The 17,810-nt window shown below is 51.0% G+C and overlaps 1 protein-coding gene across 15 annotated transcripts in view; it reads right to left on the reverse strand.

Annotated features, from left to right (window-relative positions):
- The window catches only part of DAB2IP (DAB2 interacting protein), a 974,997-nt gene that overhangs the window by 95,737 nt on the left and 861,450 nt on the right, over positions 1–17,810 (reverse strand). For all 15 annotated transcript variants that reach the window (XM_068249028.1, XM_068249025.1, XM_068249024.1 and 12 more), the window contains 3 exons: positions 11,101–11,245; positions 7,922–8,066; positions 2,846–3,082 (listed from right to left, as the gene is read on the reverse strand). In XM_068249028.1, coding sequence (XP_068105129.1) covers positions 2,846–3,082; positions 7,922–8,066; positions 11,101–11,245 — 527 coding nt within the window. The remainder of the gene's footprint in view (positions 1–2,845; positions 3,083–7,921; positions 8,067–11,100; positions 11,246–17,810) is intronic.

A 17,810-nucleotide genomic window follows, 5' to 3' on the forward strand; every position in this document is an offset into this window, starting at 1 on the left:
ATGGGCACCTTTAACCCCAACCGGATCCACAGAAAATCCCACCCACACAGGTAAACAGAAGCGCAATATATTAGACTCCACCAAGGGCCAAAGAACAGAAATCTAAATTAAATCCACTTAGGAACATAGAAGACAGCTTGACAGTAAGCCCCATCTTTTTCATAGAAGAGAGAGAAGAGCCACCTATAATAAAGGCCGTTCAGGACAATAGAAAAGGTTTTTAAATGAAGGGCCGTAGAACAGAAATCTATATCACATTCCTGGAAAGTACACAGGAGAAGCTACACAAACTCCACCCAGGTTCATTGAAAAGAGACATACTTTAACCTACAGACAGGTCTATAAAATGGCAATCTTAATTAAGCCTCAACCAGGGCCATAGAAGGCAGATCCATACTTCAGTCAGGGTCATAGAAGAGAGTCCTACATGAAATCCCAACCAGGGCCATAAAAGAGCTATCTACACTGTGTCAGCCTGGTCCATAAAAGAGAGATCTACACTAGCCATACACTGGTCGATTTGCCATCCGATTCGACCAACTGACAGATCCCTATCTGATCGAATCTGATCAGAGAGGGATCGTATGGCTAACTTTACTGCAAACAGATTGTGAACCGATTTCAGCCTGAAACCGTGCACAATCTGTTGTGGTGGTGGTGGTGCTGCCGCCGCTCCCCCCGCCCGCATACATTACCTGCTCCGCCGGCGCGACTCCAGTCCCCAGGTCACCGCTGCTCCGTCTCCGGCATGCTTTACTTCTTCCTGCCCGGCAGGAAGTTTAAACAGTAGAGCGCCCTCTACTGTTTAAACTTCCTGCCGGGCAGGAGGAACTGAAGCATGCCGGAGACCAGCGCGGACACGGAGCAGCGGTGACCGGGCGTAGACGTGCCGGCGGAGCAGGTAATGTATGCGGCTCTACTGCGTCGGTCGTCGGGTACTCGAACGCCGCTAGCGACGCGCTCCCTACCCACGGGTGATCGACGCTAATTTTCCGCACGGAGCGATCGACTGGATCAGACGAAAAGGATCGAAATTCGGCGTGTAGCACGAACGATTGGCAGCAGATTCGATCCCAGTGATCGAATCTGCTGTCGAAACGGCGGCGAATCGGGCCAGTGTATGGCCAGCTTAAGCATCAGCCAGGTCCATAAAAGACAGATCTACACTAAGTCTCAGTCTGGTCTATAGAAGAGAGGTCTACACTAAGTTTCAGCCTGGTCCATAGAAGAGAGGTCTAAGGTCTACACTAAGTCTGGGCCTGGTCTTTAAAAGAGAGGTCAACATGTATCAATCTGTAAGATTGATATGCTGATAAAAAGCAGACAGAAGCGGATAGAAGCGCACAGATGGAAACAAGGCCTAAGTGTCAGCCTGGTCCATAAAAGAGAGTTCTACTCTAAGGCTCAGCCTGGTCCATAGAAAAAAGGTCTACACTAAGATTCAACCAGGTTCATATCAGAGAGCTACAATAAAGCCCTGCAGGATCCATAGCAGAGAGATCTACAGAAAACCAAAAACCAGGGTCATAGAAGAGAGATCCATTGAAGGTGGCCCCAAACACGAAACTTTGACCTGCAGATGTTGGGGCAGCAAAACACCAACAGACTAACATCAACAATATTTAAGCAGGCAAGCTTTGGCTGCAAGTTCAGTGACAAGATGACGATATTACCTCTGGGTGATAGTGCCACAGAACCACCACACTGACCGGGCTCACACCTGAAAGGACCTGTCAGAACAGTTCAATTTCTTGGCTTAAAAACAAACCTGCGTTGGGTGCTGCTGGGAAAGCTTGGGCAGCAGATGGTCAGCTGAATCTCCTAACCAAAGTATTGGGCTTGTGGGCACTCAGATCTCAGTCAACTCAATACATGGTAATAAACATGCTCCCTCCTACCCAGAGCAGGGACAAGGTCCTCCAGCACCCAAGGCTGAGACACCAAAGTGCGCTCCTCCATCCCTCCCACCCCCGTCGACACACACTGATTGCTAATAGACTAAGAGGGCCACAGGGCCCACAACCTCCCCAACACCTTAATATCTAGTTATCTGGCTTGCAGTCACTGCTATGTATCCAATTTTCTTATTTCTTTCTGCTTAATACACAATTAGGAATGACAGCTGAATGAATTGTGCGCCTCCTCCTACACTGCGCCCTGAGGCTGGAGCCTCTCCAGCCTATGCCTCGGCCCGGCCCTGCTCCTACCCCCTAACACCCCAACTCTACCAGCACCCTATTTCAACCCTTTTAATTGCAGTCTTGCAGCAATAGAAAAAAAGGACTGGTTGACTCCCTGGTGCTGGAATTTCAGCAGTAAGAGCTAGTGGACAATTTTTTTCTACTTTGGAATACAGAACACCCCCCTCCCCGCAACTCACAGACCTTCTATGGTCCACATCTCCTCAACACCAGGAACAGCTGCCCTCTCCTAATTCCTCCTCTGCTCCTGGATGGAGATATTTGAATTAAACATCCCTTTTGTGTCGATAAGACGGTGTTCCGTGTCACCGGCTCTGCAGCTGTAATTTGTGTCATTAAAGTGTGCCCGGAGAGAGTGACCCAACTGATTACTGCTGCCCGCTCTTTATTTTGTATTCTTTGGCTCTGTAAACATCATGTACAGAAATCCATTCCATCTCCAGCCGGTTTTCCATTAACTCTTTGCTCCGGCGCTCGCCTCGGCGAACTGATACAGAAGAGGAGAGTCATCGACACAGCCGAGGAGGAATGAAAAGTCAATAGCGAGGAAGGCCATTGATTTTCCAGGCTAATTGGCAGCCCGGGATGAGTGCGGTGGAATACAGAGCAGTTCCCCCCCCCCCCCCCGGGGGACACATACTCACTTGGCGAAGTTAGCGAGGTTCTGTGTGACTTTGGCAATCAATGTCAGAGTGCGGGCCGTGCGGTCGTCTGGGTACTCCTGGAGAAGGTTGAAGAGTGACGGGGACATGATGGCGGGGCACAGGAAGCGCAGGAACAGCGAAGCGCTAATGAGCCTCTCGCTGATGTCTGGACGACCTCGGCTGTTGCACTCCTGTCTCCACGACGCGAAGACCTCCTTAAGTTCTCGAGGGAAAACACTGCAAACAGAATTATAGGAAATAAATTAGGATCTATTGACGGCAAAGAAGCAATTACCTTCCTTGCGCTGCTCGTTAACAAGAGATGACACCCTAATGGCAATTTAATTTGTACTTTATACAGCAATGACCTTGGAGACCAATGAATCCGCCGACACGGAATCTAGAATCTATAGGATGGCCAGCAAGCTGGTTTTGATTGGACATCTCTCTGTCTGTGAGTAGAGGAGGTGGTTGGATTAGTTTTGTGATTGAGAACTTAAACTTTATTTATCAAATTGTGGTTTTTGTGTAATATTCCTATATTCACCTAAGGAACATTGCAAAAATTAAGCACCTCGTTCCTTCAGAGGAAGTGCCAACCCTAGTTGAGGCCCTAAATTACAGGACAACTGTAATAAGAGAGATATGGAGGCTGCCATATTTATTTCCTTTTAAGCAATACCAGTTGCCTGGCTGTCCTGCTGATTCTCTGCCTGTAATACTTTTAGCCATAGACTCTGAACAAGCATGCAGCAGATCAGGTGTTAGCTGCATGCATGTTTCTAGTGTGATTCAGACACTACTGCAGCCAAATAGATCAGCAGGGCTGCCAGGCAACTGGTATTGTTTAAAATTACAGCTGTCCTTTAATGCCCTCTATATAGGCCTTCCAAATAAAGACCTCCACCACCTGCGGTTAGTATAGAAGACGACTGCCAGGCTGTTAACAAACCAACCTAGCCTTTGTTCACTCCGCTGGCTACCCATAAAATGGAGAATCCTCTTCAAAACAAGCCTACTAACATTCAAATGCCTTATCAAATTCCATTGATAAGATCCTGTCCCCCACTTATATACCTCTGTCCCACTAATAATACCCCATTCTCACTGATACACTTATATCAGCAACCCCCCCCCCATTAAGCCAAGAACACTCAACTTCTCTAAACTTCTCACTGATAACAACCTCCTATCCCACTGGCCATTCAGCTGATAATAGCAAGTCCATGGAAAAAGGGGGCCACTGCAACTTAGTGTGCCGCGAATAGTCGCTAGAAGAATATTGCTAAAACTACCATCATTTTTACCGATATTTTACTATTGCCTAACTTAACCACAGCTGTCACTTGAACCCTCCCTCTATTGATGCCGAACCCTAACTGACCATCCAACCAATGCTTACCCTAACCGACCTCCCCACCTATGAATAACCCTAACCGACCCCCAACCAATGCTGAACCCTAACCGACCACCCAACCAATGCCTAACCCTAACCTACCCCCCAACAAATGCCTAACCCTAAACAACCCCCCCAACAAATGCTTACCCTAAACGACCTCCCTACCTATGAATAACCCTAACCGACCCCCAACCAGTGCATAACCCTAACCGACCACCCAACCAATGCCTAACCCTAACCTACCCCCCAACAAATGCCTAACCCTAAACAACCCCCCCAACCAATGCTTAACCCTAACCGACCCCCAACCAATGCCTAACCCTAACCGACCACCCAACCAATGCCTAACCCTAAACAACCCCCCAACCAATGCGTAACCCTAATCGACCACCCAACCAATGCCTAACCCTAAACAACCCCCTAACCAATGCCTAACCTTAACTGACCCCCCAACCAATGCCTAACCCTAACTGACCACCCAACCAATGCCTAATCCTAACTGACCACCCAACCAATGCCTAACCCTAAACAACCCCCTAACCAATGCCTAACCTTAACTGACCCCCCAACCAATGCCTAACCTTAACTGACCCCCCAACCAATGCCTAACCCTAACTGACCACCCAACCAATGCCTAATCCTAACTGACCACCCAACCAATGCCTAACCCTAAACAACCCCCTAACCAATGCCTAACCTTAACTGACCCCCCAACCAATGCCTAACCCTAACTGACCACCCAACCAATGCCTAACCATAACTGTCTCCCCAACCAATGCTTACCCTAACCCATCCCCACCTATACCTAACCAACTCCTGTGCTGTAATCTCTAATATAAGGGCTGCCATCGCTGCTGAAAAGTCACTCCACCGATATCTGTGCGGCCTATTTTCGATTATTAACGAGTTCGGCGGTGCCCAAATAACTGTCTGAGACGCTGGCACTGCGGTCTATGGGGTGCCCATGTAACCTAAGCACTGGCGGTGCTAAAATTACCTGCTTTAACAATAGCCCCCTTACCCCTAGTAACAGCCCTTCTATGCTGGTAATAGCCTCTTCCAGCTGATAATAGCCCCTCTATGCTGGTAATAGCCTCTTCCAGCTGATAACAGCCCCTCTATGCTGGTAATAGCCTCTTCCAGCTGATAACAGCCCCTCTATGCTGGTAATAGCCTCTTCCAGCTGATAACAGCCCCTCTATGCTGGTAATAGCCTCTTCCAGCTGATAATAGCCCCTCTGTGCTGGTAATAGCCTCTTCCAGCTGATAACAGCCCCCTCATAGCTGTGCAAGAATAACATTGCAGTGATGCCCATCGCTGTATGAAGATATAAGCTTTCTCTGCTGCCTCGTCTCCCGTCCTCATCAGCATCATCTGGGAGGATAAATTGTCGCACGTTTTCACCTGATTTCGGATATTCAGGCAGTGCACGGGTCTATTTCGCGCGACGCCGCGGGCCAGCGAATGCGTCAAATTAAATCGTAGCATGACGAATGCGATACGACGGGCCATCACTCGCTGCGCAGCCCCCTCGCTAACTGTCTGCAGCGCGATGTTCTGGAACATTCCAGATGTCTAAATCGTCCCATAATCGCCACCACTCAATTCCCTCTTAAATATATGACCGCCGAGGGGCCCAGAAACGCCGGAGCGAATTTCTGTCGCTGGAAAAGCACAAAGCCCCCAAGGAGAAGCTGCCAACATTATGTTTATGGGACATTTTTTCATTCCTAATTTTTCTTTGTTTTATTTTGGGGGGCGGCGGCCACGCTTTCCATCTTAAAGGAGGACAAATGGCAGCCTATATAAACTGGCGAGGCGGAACCAATGTGTCACATTCCGTGCAGAGCAGCATTATTCAGCAACGATACGTGCGCCGAGATCCCATGCTACGCCTCATGGACAGTCGCTATTCATTGCCGGGGTCACCACCGCGCCTCGCTTCACTGACCCCCACACATATATCCCGGAAATTAACCGGTAACCGACCAGCAGAAGAGTATGTCTTCATACCAGCAGCAGTAAAATACACATTATAAATGTGCTAGAGAAATGTGCCCGCTCGCCAGTAACTAAATATATTACTGATCTTAGTTCTAAAACTGGAAATGACACTGAGAAACCTTCCATTGTTCACATGCAGCAGTCAGGACCAAAATCCCTGTACACCAACCACTTCCTGCTTCACTCGATCTGCTAAACAGTTCAGCTTCACCTTCATATTTATAAATACAATAAATAAATAAATAAATAAATATTTCCCTCTAGCCACTTCCTGCTCCGCTCTGCTCCTGCTTAACACTCCAACTCCACCTTCATATGTCTTCCCAGCCACTTCCTGCTCTGCTCCTGCTGCCCTGCTCCTGCTGAATGCTCCAACTCCACCTTCATATGTCTCCCAGCCACTTCCTGCTCTGCTACTGCTTCCCTGCTGCACTCTGCTCCTGCTAACACTCCACCTTCATAGGTCTCCCAGTCACTTCCTACTCTGCTACTGCTTCCCTGCTCCACTCTGCTCCTGCTAATCACTCAAACTCCACCTTCATATGACTCCCCAGCCACTTCCTGTTCTGCTTCCCTGCTGCACTCTGCTCCTGCTAACACTCCAACTCCACCTTCAAATGTCTCCCTAGCCACTTCCTGCTCTGCTACTGCTTCCCTGCTCCACTCTGCTCCTGCTAAGCAACCCAACTCCACCTTCATATGTCTCCCCAGCCACTTCCTGCTCTGCTACTGCTTCCCTGCTCCACTCTGCTTCTGCTAACACTCCAACTCCACCTTCATATATCTTCCCAGCCACTTCCTGCTCAGCTACTGCTTCCATGCTCCACTCTGCTCCTGCTAACACTCCAACTCCACCTTCATATGTCTTCCCAGCCACTTCCTGCTCTGCTACTGCTGCCCTGCTCCACTCTGCTCCTGCTAACACTCCAACTCCACCTTCATATATCTTCCCAGCCACTTCCTGCTCTGCTGCTGCCTTGCTCCTGCTGAATGCCCCAACCCCACCTTCATATGTCTTCCCAGCCACTTCCTGCTCTGCTACTGCTGCCCTGCTCCACTCTGCTCCTGCTAACACTCCAACTCCACCTTCATACATCTCCCCAGCCACTTCCTGCTCTGCTGCTGCCTTGCTCCTGCTGAATGCCCCAACCCCACCTTCATATGTCTTCCCAGCCACTTCCTGCTCTGCTACTGCTGCCTTGCTCCTGCTAACACTCCAACTCCACCTTCATATGTCTCCCCAGCCACTTCCTGCTCTGCTACTGCTGCCCTGCTCCACTCTGCTCCTGCTAACACTCCAACTCCACCTTCATATATCTTCCCAGCCACTTCCTGCTCTGCTACTGCTGCCCTGCTCCACTCTGCTCCTGCTAACACTCCAACTCCACCTTCATATATCTTCCCAGCCACTTCCTGCTCTGATGCTGCCTTGCTCCTGCTGAATGCCCCAACTCCACCTTCATACATCTCCCCAGCCACTTCCTGCTCTGCTACTCCTGGCTTGCTAATCCTGTTAGAGGAGGGGGGTTTGCACAATGACTGTGAAACATTTGTTGCATGGCATTGTATTTAGAGAAAACACATAGGAATAAATGTTTGCAAATATTAACATCTGATCCCATCAGTGTATAATCCCCTCCCCCCATTTCCTCAGACAGATGAGACCACCTACCAGTAGGAGTTGATGATCTTGCAGAAGGCCAGCTCACAGCACATCTTCAGGTTGCCCTGATGTTCTGGTAGGTCGGCAGCAGAACATTTGCTGGGGTCCACCTCGCAGTTCTCATCCGACTCATACAGGGCTTTGATGAACTCACCTGGGTGGGGGCAGAAGATTTGTAGAGCTGGATCATTCACCCCATATCTTTATACTGCTGGCCACACACAGGCAGGCTTTACTGTACTTCTGCCAGGAGATGGGGTATTGCTTCCCCAGCACAAAGCCCGGTCACATGACCCCACACTCACACCCTCCCTCACCCCCACACCGGTACTGGCCACACCTTATACAGTCGGCCACACACAGACAGGCTTTACTGTACTTCTGCTAGAAGATGGAGTATTGCTTCCCCAGCACGAAGCCCGGTCACATGACCCCACACTCACACCCTCCCTCACCCCCACACCGGTACTGGCCACACCTTATACCGTCGGCCACACACTCACAGGTTTTAATGGACTTCTGCCAGGAGATGGGGTATTGCTTCCCCAGCACAAAGCCCGGTCACATGACCCCACACTCACACCCTCCCTCACCCCCACACCGGTACTGGCCACACCTTATACCGTCGGCCACACACAGACAGGCTTTACTGTACTTCTGCTAGAAGATGGAGTATTGCTTCCCCAGCACGAAGCCCGGTCACATGACCCCACACTCACACCCTCCCTCACCCCCACACCGGTACTGGCCACACCTTATACCGTCGGCCACACACTCACAGGTTTTAATGGACTTCTGCCAGGAGATGGGGTATTGCTTCCCCAGCACAAAGCCCGGTCACATGATCCCAAGCACATCCTCCTTTTGCTGTTGAGTGATTTGTGATAAGAATGTGCTGAGCTGCAGTGCTAGAGGAGGTGGGTGGGGCCAGGGGAAGAAGCTCCCAGGAGTAATAAAATACATTAAAATTGTGTTTAGAGGTGGTTTACCTCAGTGGGGACGAAAATTTTAAAAACAGGAAAAAGTTTATTAGCACTAGGGCAATGCGTTTTGTGAGTACATACGTCTCACTTCATGGTGCCAAATTTCCCTGCTGGCTTGTAAAAATTGCCCAGCATTGAATGCCTTTCTGCTCAGCGCTAGTCCAACACCTGTCAGATCTGTCCCATTTTTACTGCCTGCTGTAAGTGACAGCAACATAGAAGAACATGGATTTATGGTGCATTTTACTCTGGGGGGAATATACTACTTAGAAAAATCTCTTTTTGCTAAAACAGAGCTGTGATTACAGTGATTGGCTCACAGGGTGAGGAGCCATTGAAATCAGCTTCTGACAGGCGTACGGAGCTGTCTACAGCTGAGCGAGAGGGCTGCAGCGGCACCAGAGCTATGCCAATGGCAAGTGCGACGGGAGCGCTCAGCGAGAGTGATTGAAATCTACGCCCTGGCAGGAATAACAGGAAGTAAACCGGGTGTAGATTTCAGTTAGGTCTGGGAGAGGTTGGAGTACCCACGATGCAATTTTCCCGACGACACTCTGAGTGACGAGTGACGTGGGTACAGGGGTGCGATCACGTGGATGTCATTTAGCGCGACGCATGGTGATAGCCGACCATCACTGTGGATTGGATCTTTAAGATCCCTGACGACTCAGCGCAAAGTACTGCGTTCGCTTGACTTTGCGCCTGTTGTGTAACGTCACGCGTACCTGCCGCCTGGAAGATGGATCGTACGACGCATGTTGTCAGGGAGACGACGCTGTATCAATCGTCGCTGTGGTGGATATTCAGCTTAAAGTGTACCCGAGGTGACATGTGACATGATGAGATAAACATGTGTATGTACAGTACTAAACATTAATAACCAGGGTGTTTTACTTGTTTTATTTTGCTGCCTAAAATAGTAAATTTTTAAGGCTGGAAATGACAGCTTCTGTCTTGTCAGAACCTTGTCAGGAATATAGTAAGCATCACTGATAAGCAAATTACAACCATAAAAGTTTTTTGTGGTAAAATACATTTTCTACATATTTCTGAGAGCAGATGGAGAGAGAAAGGGTCGATATAGTTAATGTATTTTCATTTAGGAACACTTAATAGACTGCAACTGAGCAGAGACAACAAAACATTCAATCTACTTTCTAAATGTTTAAATATAAAATAAAATCCTGGGATGTCTTGCAAAGTCATTTTTAGGAGTAGGAGGATAAATATAATTGTTTATCTTATCAGTTTATTTTCACCTCGGGTTCACTTTAAAGTGAAAATAAATTGATAAGATAAACAATTATATTTATCCTCCTACTCCTAAAAATGAATTTTTAAGTATCCCTGGGTTTTATCATAATACTTAAACATTTCCAAAGTAGGTTGAATGTTTTACTGTCTCTAATCAGTGGCCGCCTATTAAGTGTCCCAAAGTTAGGAAAAGGTCAATAGTTCATGTATTTTATCTCTCCCTGCCCTCAGAAATTGTATTCTGCCAGGAAAACTTTTAGGCCTTGTTCACATTTAAAAACGAAATGCAAACGTTTTTGCGGGTTTTTTTTTTTTTTTAGCCCCTCCACTGCGCGCTGCATTTTTGTTAAAATCGCTTTTCCAGAGTGGATTTTTAATTCACTCCATGACGTTCAGGAAGTGAACTCTCTGACCCGGAAAAGAATAAATACATTGTATTTATTCTAAAAAACGCAAACACTGCACAAAGCGATTCTGTAAGCGTTTTGCAGTTTTCCTATACCATCCATTATAGCAAAAACGCCCCACAAATGGTACAGGCACCGCTTTGCTGACTGCAAAGCGGACGCCACGCGCTGATATGAACCTTCTCATAGAGATTCCTTGCACAAGCGTTTTGTGGGCGATTTTGAAAACCGTCTGCGCTTGAAAAAAGGGCAAAAACGCCCTTTATGGCTGTACTTTGAAGTTTACTGTATTCCCTACAAGGTAGTGACAAGACAGAAGCTGTCACTTGCATGCCTGAAAATGAACTCTTTCAGGCAGCAAAATAAAACAAGTAAAACAGCCAGCTTATTAGTATGTTTTGCTCTGTCAATACTGCAGTCTATATTGGGATCGTTTTATCGAATGGAGCGTTTCATTCTACAATCACGATCTGAGCGTGTGTGGCCAGCACAGCTCGGACTACGCAATCGCCCTCCATGATAACGAACGGCACAGCCATCTTACCCAGAGCGTCCTGGAGATATTTCTGTCCCACCAGCTTCAAGTACTCCTCGATGGCTTTGGTGGCGAGCGTGTTCTCCCGGAATATGAGGTGTTCGTTTTCGCCGCAGCGGTCCACCTCTGACATCATTAGATCTGTGAGGAAGTCCTGAGGAAAGAGAGAGATCAGATCAGCCAGAGACTGAAGCTGTAGTGAGGGCTGCGTGACTCTCAGCTGCAGAGGATAACGGGAGGAGGACTTGCTGCAGGCTCATTACTCAAGGAAATGCAATGCCGGTGGCTAATGAGTGAGCGATCCTATAAATGCCTTCATTCTCCACATATCTCACTGCCATTTATCATAATATACAAATCCAGAAGGCCTCGCTGCGCTCACACTATAACCCACTGTCCTTAAAAGCAACCCAAGGTGAGAGACACATGCAGGCTGACAAACTGTAACAGTGATATGGAGGCTGACATGTTTGTTTCCTATTAACTACTTGCCGACCGCTCCACGCCGATTGGAGTAGATGGCTTTTAATGAGGTTAGCAGGAGAACGCGCGCGCCAATGTGTGTGCATCTCTACTTGGGAGGCGGAGCTCCGCCTTCAGTCCCCCAGCAGGGATCGGCGCTCAGAAACTGTTAGACGGCAATTAGGCTGTACAGCGCTGCGATCTAAGGCAGCGCTCTACTGGGGACAGCCGTGGGACACAGGAGAGCGATTGGCTCTCATAGGCTGAAGCCTATGACAGCTGACGGCAGTCATTGGCTGACTCGTGTGCTGAGTTGTGCAGCCCTGCAGGGAGGCCTTAAAGCTGCAGTGGCCTATTTACAGCAAAATGGCCTGGACTTTAGGGGGGTTTAACACTGCGGTCCTCACGTGCTTAAAAATGCACATTGCCTGGCTGTCCTGCTGATCTCTTTGGCATTAGTAGTGTCTGAGTCACATGCCTGAAACAAACGTGCGGCTAAAGCAGTCACACTTCAGTCAGAGCATCTGGTCTGCATGCTTGTTTCGGCCCCCTGCAGCTGTCATGTCCCGCGCCGTCCTCGTGCAATCCTCCGTTCCCCGTCGCCGATGTAATTATTCGTCTAACGAATAGAACTGCGGCTGCGTGTCATCGGGAGCTGGCTGCACAGGCGCAGTAAGAAGTTTTCTTGTACTTCGCCTGAGCGGTAAGCTCCTGATGATGTCACAGCCGTGCAGCCACAGTTCTATTTGTCTAGTGTTAGACCAATAATTAGACCGGTGCCGGCGGCTGGGAACGGGTGATCGTAGGAGGACAGCGCGGGACATGACAGCTACAGGAGGCCGATAGAAGCCCCAGGTAAGTGGCAGTTTTTGTTTTTTTATATAGGCAAGAGAACCCCTTTAAAGCAGACCTGAACTCAGAACTTCCTCCCTGCTCTAGAAAATAAGCAACAGCATAATAACCTTTTAAAAAAAAGCATGTATTTGTTACAGCTGATACAAATCCTGCAATAAATCTGCAGTGTCTACTTTCTGCTTTCATGGAAGCAGAGAAAGGGTTAACATTCGGTGTTTACAAATTAGCTGCTCTGCCGTGGTAGAGGAGATTCCTGAGCTGACACATCTGAGAGATGTGGAAAAACAAAGTCTGTAAAATCTCAGGCTGACAATGCGCTGCTTGTATTATTTATAAATGAAATGATAATCTGATACAAATGGGAAACGTTAGCTGCGTTTGCTGTGGCACCCCCATATGATGCCCCCTGGCACAGCCTAGCGGGGGAGGGGCAGACGGGGTCACACGCTACATGGCGCTCGTTAATATTCAATGTCACGGCTCCTGTCGCAGCCCAGACACTGGAGGCTCTGTGACACCCAGCAGATGTGACAGTGACCCAGTTCCTGGACAGAGCAGGGTGACGGCCAGTCCCGCAGACAGGCACTCCTTCTCCAGCTCACGACTATTTAACTATCCACAGACAGCAGATCCACAGACGCCAAAAAAATCGCGTGGGATGGCCAATTGACAATCGTTCCACAATCACTTCCAGAAGATATGAAGTGATGGGATTGACAGCAGAAGACTGCAAGCCATTCATACCTTTAAGCCGTCATTTGCGCTTTACATGTTTAACGACATCTGAACGATGAGTTGTTTGTCGTTCGTTTTGAAAAATTTTCCTCCCCGTGTGAACACAGCTTGATTTCAATGAATTTTATATAGTAGATAAAGAGAAAACTGTTCCAGGCATTGTCCATCTTTACAGCCTCTGACTGAAGCCAATCTGATGTCATTTCCTTCCTTACTCTTTTTCTCTCCTAGAAACTGCACTGTCATATCTAGCTAGCTTTGTAAACACACATGAGCACAGCTCATACAGGTGTATTTCCCTTCTCAGCCTCCTGTCACACTGCACTGCCTTCAACCAATCAGTGAGGTGCAGAAATGTGGGAGGTAAGATAATGGGAAGGAGCGGACCTCGTGCTGCCGGCCGTGCAGGAAAGGAGAGAACCGTGTGCTGCTGGCCAACGGCTGTGCGGGGAATGAGCGGACTGTGTGCTGTCAACCTGCGGCTGTGTGGGGAAGAAACAGACCATGTGCAGCTGGTAGCTGTGTGGGGAAGGAGCGGACCGCGTGCTGTCAACCTGCGGCTGTGTGGGGAAGAAACAGACCATGTGCAGCTGGTAGCTGTGTGGGGAAGGAGCGGACCGCGTGCTGCAGGCTGTGTGGGGAAGGAGCGGACCGCGTGCTGCAGGCTGAGTGGGGAAGGAGCGGACTGTGTGCTGCTGGCAGCTGTGTGGGGAAGGAGCGGACCACGTGCTGCAGGCTGAGTGGGGAAGGAGCGGACTGTGTGCTGCTGGCAGCTGTGTGGGGAAGGAGCGGACCACGTGCTGCAGGCCGAGTGGGGAAGGAGCGGACTGTGTGCTGCTGGCAGCTGTGTGGGGAAGGAGCGGACCACGTGCTGCAGGCTGAGTGGGGAAGGAGCGGACTGTGTGCTGCTGGCAGCTGTGTGGGGAAGGAGCGGACCACGTGCTGCAGGCTGAGTGGGGAAGGAGCGGACCGTGTGCTGCTGGCAGCTGTGTGGGGAAGGAGCGGACCACGTGCTGCAGGCTGAGTGGGGAAGGAGCGGACCGTGTGCTGCTGGCAGCTGTGTGGGGAAGGAGCGGACCGCGTGCTGCAGGCTGAGTGGGGAAGGAGCGGACCGCGTGCTGCAGGCTGAGTGGGGAAGGAGCGGACCATGTGCTGCTGGCAGCTGTGTGGGGAAGGAGCGGACCGCGTGCTGCAGGCTGAGTGGGGAAGGAGCGGGCTGTGTGCTGCTGGCCGGCGGCTGTGCAGGGAAGGAGCGGACCGCGTGCTGCAGGCTGAGTGGGGAAGGAGCGGACCGCGTGCTGCTGGCAGCTGTGTGGGGAAGGAGCGGACCACTTGCTGCTGGCAGCTGTGTGGGGAAGGAGCGGACTGTGTGCTGCTGGCCGGCGGCTGTGCAGGAAAGGAGTGGACCGCGTGCTGCAGGCTGAGTGGGAAAGGAGTGGACCGCGTGCTCTCGGCCGGCGGCTGTGCAGGAAAGGAGTGGACCGCGTGCTCTCTGCCGGCGGCTGTGCCAGGAAGGATCGTTCCACGCTTGTTATGATCTGGTTTGTGGGATGGGAAATCTCGGGTGAGTATTTGGGTAGAATAGGACTTTAATGAGAATTTCAGTGTGATGTTTTATGTCTCCGCACAGACACAATGCGGCGAATATTACAAAGCCGACCGTCTTCTGTGAACAATATCTGCTTCCCTGAAGGCTTCACATATAAAGGAAAATTTACTGTATAAGCCGGTGGAATATATAGATGGTGATCACCTCTGATTATCTCCGGAGCACTCCTATCCCCGCGTCTGACGGAGAGATTACTGAGCGCTCAGATCAATAGAGAACAAGCCTTTCAAATTAGAGATACTGGAGCTGCAGGAAGAGTAAATCTGCTGTAGTCACAGATATCAGGAGGGGACACAATGCAGAGACACCAATGAGAGAGGGTGACAGACGGCACTGCACATGGGGGGGGGGGGGGGGGGGCGCACAGACAGCGGCACTGCACTGGGGCCACAGACAACGGCACTGCAGGGGGCCACAGACAGCAGAGCAGCACTGCACAGGAGGCACAGACAGCGGCACTGCACGGGGGTCACAGACAACGGCACTGCACGGGGGCCACAGACAGCGGCACTGCACAGGGGGGCCAAAGACAGTGGCACTGCACAGGGGCCACAGACAGTGGCACTGCACAGGGGCCACAGACAGCGGCACTGCACAGGAGGCACAGACAACGGCACTGCACAGGAGGCACAGACAACGGCACTGCACGGGGGCCACAGACAGCAGCACTGCACGGGAGCCACAGACAGCGGCACTGCACAGGAGCCACAGACAGCGGCACTGCACGGGGGGGGGGGGGGGGCACAGACAGCGCACTGCATGGGGGGGGGGGGGCACAGACAGCGCACTGCACAGGGGGGGGGGGACAGACAGCGGCACTGCACGGGGGCCACAGACAGCGGGACTGCACGGGAGCCACAGACAGCGGCACTGCACAGCAGCCACAGACAGCGGCACTGCACAGCAGCCACAGACAACGGCACTGCACAAGGGGGCCACAGACAGCGGCACTGCACAGGGGCCACAGACAGCGGCACTGCACAGGGGGGCCAAAGACAGTGGCACTGCACAGGGGCCACAGACAGTGGCACTGCACAGGGGCCACAGACAGCGGCACTGCACAGGAGGCACAGACAACGGCACTGCACAGGAGGCACAGACAACGGCACTGCACAGGAGCCACAGACAGCGGCACTGCACAGGAGGCACAGACAGCGGCACTGCATAGGAGCACAGACAGCGGCACTGCACAGGGGGGGGGGGGGGGGGGCACAGACAGCGGCACTGCACAGAGGGGCCAGGCAGCGGCACTGCACAGGGGGGCCACAGGCAGCGGAACTGCACAGGGGGGCCACAGACAGCGGAACTGCACAGGGGGGCCACAGACAGCACACTGCACAGGGGGGCCACAGACAGCGGCACTGCACAGGAGGCACAGACAGCGGCACTGCACAGGGGGCTACAGACAGCGAAGCTGCACAGAAGCACAGACAGCGGAGCTACAAAGGGGTGCCACAGGCAGCAGCACTGCACAGGAGCACAGACAGCGGAGCTGCACAGGGGCCACAGACAGCGGCACTGCACAGGAGCACAGACAGTGGCACTACACAGGAGCACAGACAGCGGAGCTACAACGGGGTGCCACAGGCAGATGCACTGCACTGAGGCCACAGACTGCAGCCATGCAGGGGGCCACAGAAAGCAGCACTGCACAGGGGGACCACAGACAGCAGTACTGCACACTGTGTGTGTGCGTGTGTGTGGGGGGTGGCACACACAGCAGCACTGCACAGAGGCCAGACAGCGGTACTGCATGGGGGGGGGGGGGGGGGCACAGACAGTAGACAGCTGCTGTGTGTGTTATGCTGATGAGTGGGACAGACTGACAGCGATAGGAATTCAGGCATGAGGCAGATGGACAGATCGCCCCTTCGCAGACACTCCCCGGAGTTCTCCTGCAGGAATCGGGACATCTCTATATCACGGAGTTAATAATTGCGCCTCTCCTGCTGTTCATTAGGATCTTCTCCGCTGTCTCAATCCATAAAAATAGATTTGCGTCATCGCTCGGGCTCAGAATATGATATTGCATTTTAGCAGAGACAAATTAAATAAAAGCTAATGAAGGAAAACAGATTATCCCCACCAGAGACTGCCCTTCTCCAGCCTCATCCATCACTCTGGCCTCCTGTGGCGGCCCGTTCCGGAGCCTGCGGCGAGTCCTCCGCCATTCCCTGCCCCCACCCCAGAGATCGGGGGGTGTTAGGAGATAATTTAATACTGCAGCAGGACAGGGCGGGGGGCTAGGAGGAGAGAGAGGAAGCTCAGCGCAACAACGCTTCCCGATATCAAACGCCAACCAAGCCGCCATCTGTAGAGATCATTCCTCGCTGAGCCATGTGGGGGCGCTGTGAGATGGCTGAAGTATTGAGATCTGAGAAACTATGCGGCTAAAGCACAGGCCTCCCGTCCTGATATGTACACAAAATGGGAGTAGGCGCCCTACTGACGTATGCAATGGATAAACATGGGTAATGAAACAGTCTTACCTCAGGTAGGGGGTTTGAGGATAATCGTTTTATCTGACATAGGAAAGGACAACGCGTTTCGCTGGACCTGCCTGCTTCCTCAGGGGTACAGTGTTTCATGCAGCTGCACGCACGGACTGGGAGTGCCTAGTCCTGATATGTGACCAAGTCCTAGCATGAGTAGGAGCACACATCTCAACATCCTAGTGACATACAGTAGAACGCAGTCAATCATTCAGGACAGTCACTTTTATGGTAATTTTCCTGGCTTCAGCATTACTTCCTGTAGCTTTACATTGCTGTATATGGGTACATAGCCCTGTCGTCCCAGTGATGTCACAGCCTAGGCTGTTTAGCTGTGCAGAATTCTTCTCCAAGAGCATTCTGGGAGATCAAGTATTATTTCTACTGGATTTGGAACTCTCAGTAAACAAATATTGCCGCCTGTGATAAATCTCAGAAAGTAAATCGGGATAAGGAAAGATTTTACAATGGGCAAACACTTGCTAAATAATTTATAAATTTACAGAATGCTCCTGGGGACGTGAGGGTGATGGGTGCGTGCTTTGCCAAGAGAGAAGAGAGAGAGA

Source organism: Hyperolius riggenbachi, chromosome 8, assembly GCF_040937935.1.
Source record: "Hyperolius riggenbachi isolate aHypRig1 chromosome 8, aHypRig1.pri, whole genome shotgun sequence".
Taxonomy (NCBI): Eukaryota; Metazoa; Chordata; class Amphibia; order Anura; family Hyperoliidae; genus Hyperolius; species Hyperolius riggenbachi.